The 3,954-nt window shown below is 43.8% G+C and overlaps 1 protein-coding gene across 1 annotated transcript in view; it reads right to left on the bottom strand.

The window, feature by feature from the left end:
- Positions 1-2,886, bottom strand: part of LOC147023082 (synapse differentiation-inducing gene protein 1-like) — a 30,278-nt gene extending 27,392 nt beyond the window's left edge. Inside the window, exon 1 of the mRNA XM_085888103.1 lies at positions 1,672-2,886. Coding sequence (XP_085744229.1) covers positions 1,672-2,133 — 462 coding nt within the window. The 5' untranslated portion in view covers positions 2,134-2,886. The remainder of the gene's footprint in view (positions 1-1,671) is intronic.
- Positions 2,887-3,954: the final 1,068 nt, after the last annotated feature.

The following is a 3,954-nucleotide window of genomic DNA, read 5'->3' as shown; positions in this document are numbered from 1 at the left end:
CCGAAGAAGCACACTAACTCTGACAGGACACTAACTCCATGTACATAAATTATCCGAACACATCACCTCCAAACGAGGAGGCATCCGTATGGTACTCAAGCCTTTGCAGACAGGGATTAAAGTCTGTGGTCAGGAATAGAAGAAAGCAGAGATGTCGATCTATATTTCGCCCTTGTTGTGGGCTCCATCAGGACAACACACTGCTAATTGTTTTTTTGTGTCTTTTTGGATCCGATGCCTCCCAGATTGGAGGTGATGTGTTCATATAATTTATGTACATGACATCATTGTGACGTTTTGAGTCAGTGTGCTTCTTTGGTTGAATAAGATATATTTTCTATCCAAGTTGTGTGTACTGCACATATACCTCGTTTTACCTTTTTTGCTTGCCTTGCACTGTTGTGAGTATCTTGTTGGCTTAACTTTTTGAACATCCCACATGTGTCTAAGAAGAATTTGACAAGTCGTGGTGTAAAATATTTACTCACACACAAACACAAACACAAACACAAACACAAACACGAAAGTGAATACTTAGAGACTTAGGAGCGCTCAGTTACACCTTCTGAAACCCGCATGTGGATTGTGGAGATACCAAGCAATGATACACAAACACACACACTTCACTCTGGTAAGTATTTTGAAACAAAGTGGACTTGAAATATTTAATTACGTAATAGTCAAATATATAATCAATCTATCCATCACATTCGCACATGACCAGGATTAAATTGTGAGTTCAGTCTGATGTTTGCAGATGCAGTACTCCTGTGGATTAGAGCATGATTTGGGATTTAAACCCCACTACCTGCAAATTTCTATTACAATCCTCCTTTGTCCTGTTATATGTCTTTTTGGCACCAATCAGGCCACTTTTGTTGCTCCATTATCGAGATATAAAACGCCGGTTTGAGCGAAGTAATATTCTGTATAATCAGTTTAAATAAGGTGATGAACATAATGAAGTTGCTTTGAGAGATAATGAACATTACAACCAAGGAAGGTGATGATAACCAACGGTGATCAGTTGATCCACGGCCGGACATAAACAGGTGATTAATAAAAACAAGTTCTTTTTCTCTAAACTGCATCAAACCTAACCTATTTATTCAAGTAACTAGTTATACCTCATTTTCCATTTCCATTTTTGGAGATGAACTCAGAGATAAAACACAGTCAGACAGACAACAGCAGTTATTTGCTATTATAATACAAAATCTGTTTTACTTTTGAAACCCAATTAATACCAGACATCATAGACACACAGGTGAACAGTTATGACATCATAGACACAGGTGAACAGTTATGACGTCATAGACACACAAGTGAGCAGTTATGTGAAATGCATCATACATTTGGAATTTGTGTTATAATTTAGTCCAGAATGTTTTGTTTTTTTCATGAAGTGTCATTTGAGAGTTTGGATGAGTAAAGGCTCAAGGTGCATTTGCAAAGGTTGCACCCACGTGATTAGTTTTATTTTGCTTGACGTAGTGAAGATTAAGTAACAAAAAGCAATTGCTAAACAGGGGTGTGTGTATGAATATTACCACACCTGTTTAGCAGAACAGAGGCTGAGAAATAAAACTAACTCCATCAGCCACACTTCAATTAAATCTAGATGTGTGAACAGAAAAAAAGAAGAAGGGGCCACGTCACGTCGGTATGTACCTCAAGGTCGTGGTAGTCCCCATCTTCCTGGACGTCGTACGACACTGTCTGGATGTTTGTCGACCCAGAGCTGGAATCCACACCGCATAGACGTTCGCACGGCTTGATGCCCTTTTCCAGCACCGGCCTCACATCATTTTCACTCCCAGGCCAGCAATCGGCTTCAATAAAGGTCGTCTCGCAGAACCCCAATAACGTTCTATCGGTCGGCCTTCCAGAGAGTGCTGGTGACTCGAGGCTAGGTGTGCACACCTGTACACCTTGGTTGTAATAAGAGTGGACGGCGTGCTGCAGGATGCATGGATCGAGAAACTGCTCGTACAAGTCTCGCGGCTCGGAGCTTGCCAGTCCCTCGACCCCTCGGCAGGAGGACAGGTAAACGGAGACAAGACCATTCTTCCTGAAACCCATCAGGTGTTCATCTTGGAGCACAGAGTTCTGCACCTCACTGAAGCTCTCCATCGCACATGTAAGCGTCACGCCAAAGATTCCTTCTGCGCTATTTTATTCTCGCGAGGGGGTGGCCGCTGGCTGTCACTCTCGGGAGTGCTGTTCTCAAAGCTTCGAGGGAGGTTGCAGGGAGCAACCCGATTTTGTAACTTTGAGCGTGTGGCAAAGGGACTGCCAACTGCCTGTGGGCAGGATCGCAGTGTCACGAGAGGACAGCTGGCTCAAACACGAAGGGATATGCGTGCTTCGATCCACCCAGTGTTCACTTAAAGTGACACTCGGAATCATCCATCATAATTGATACTGAGTCGCCTATTCCATGATACAATCATTCACTACACTGGTCGCACCGTTTCAAGGCTCCTATCTCTCTCCCAGTATTTCAATGTTCTCAATAAATGCCCAGCGATGACGCAAGGCCGCGCACGAGGCTGGAAATCTTTACCGTGGCTGGGAATGTCGCTCCCAGCATCCCAAACGGTGTCGACTCAAGCGGTCTATGGGCAGGAGATGGAGGACCTGCGAGCGGTACATGCAGTACATGTGAGTCGGAGGTGCGGGACCCCCAATCAGGATGGGCGGGGTGTGGGACGTGGGGAACCTCGTGCGAGTAGGATGTGTGGGATGTGGGAGACCTGCGAGCTGGACCCGCGGGATCTGCGAGCGCCTTGTACAATGAGCGGGGGCGAGAGAGAGAGAGAGCATTGGCAGACAATGTTTCGTGCTGCCCCTGAATTGCACCCTGTGCTCCCGTGCCTCCTCCCCTGCATGTTTCGTGATTGCACAGTGCATCACAGCAAGGCTTTCTGAATGGTTAACTTGTTTGAGAGCCAATCAATAAATCTGGGACCTGAAAAAAAATATCAATAACTGACAAGAAAGGAAACTTCATTTAACATAGTCTTTCTATGACAATTACAACAAGCCATCATTAAAAGCTATAATCTAGTTTTGTTCCGTGCATGGCAAGAGGGTAGTTGAGTCAAATGTAAGACCTTAGTATGGTCCATTTGCATGTATGGGATCAATCATTTCAATAAGTATCAAGGACTAAGTGTTTAAGTTAAGTTGGCTCATTGGTGTGCATCGATTAAAGGCAGCGGTGTTACCTGCTGAGACGCCAGAGGTTCCAACATTAGAATTGAAGCTGAGAAGACAAGCCACTCAATATAACTCTTGCCAAAAACTGCTTCGGCAGCACCAACGCTCTGTAAAGAGTACGCCACATCTTCGTATAAAAGATTGAGGTGAGTGGAAAATGTGGAGGACAAATTAAAAGATGGTTATCATTGGGGAGAATAGAAATGTCAGGATTGACAAAGATCTGGAAATACAAAGATGTGACAATACAGACCAAGAGGAGGCTGGTGAATGCTCTGCTATTTCCAGTTGCAATGTCTGGATGTGAGTTACAGATGGTGAAAAAGAAAGAAAGAAGATTGAAAGTTTTGAAATGTCGTGTTGGATGCGAATGCTAAAAATTCCATGGACTGCAAGAAAAAAGCAGAACGGCACTCTGTAGAATGCATCCCCTCCGCCAGGCTGAACAGTTTACGTGTTGTATCCCACTGATAGGCCAGATTTGCATCCAGACCTGAAGCAAAATCTAATCGGCTTGTTTTTGTCACATAACTAACTCATCCCCCAAGTTTTGTCATAATCCGTCCACAACTTTTTGAAATATCGTTTTCAGTGCTATCTCTCAATTGTAGAGAATCACTTAAAAATTCTCTTATCCGGATCCAGATCCTCACCCAAATCTAATTTATTCGTCCTTGTCACACACCAAACCTGTCCACCAAGTTTCGTATGAATCCGTGCACAACATTTTGA

This window comes from Eptatretus burgeri, chromosome 7, assembly GCF_056783735.1.
Source record: "Eptatretus burgeri isolate ZD-2024b chromosome 7, Ebu_testis_v1, whole genome shotgun sequence".
Taxonomy (NCBI): domain Eukaryota; kingdom Metazoa; phylum Chordata; class Myxini; order Myxiniformes; family Myxinidae; genus Eptatretus; species Eptatretus burgeri.
Note: the sequence above shows the minus strand (reverse complement) of the source record. Positions and strands in the feature narration are given on the sequence as shown.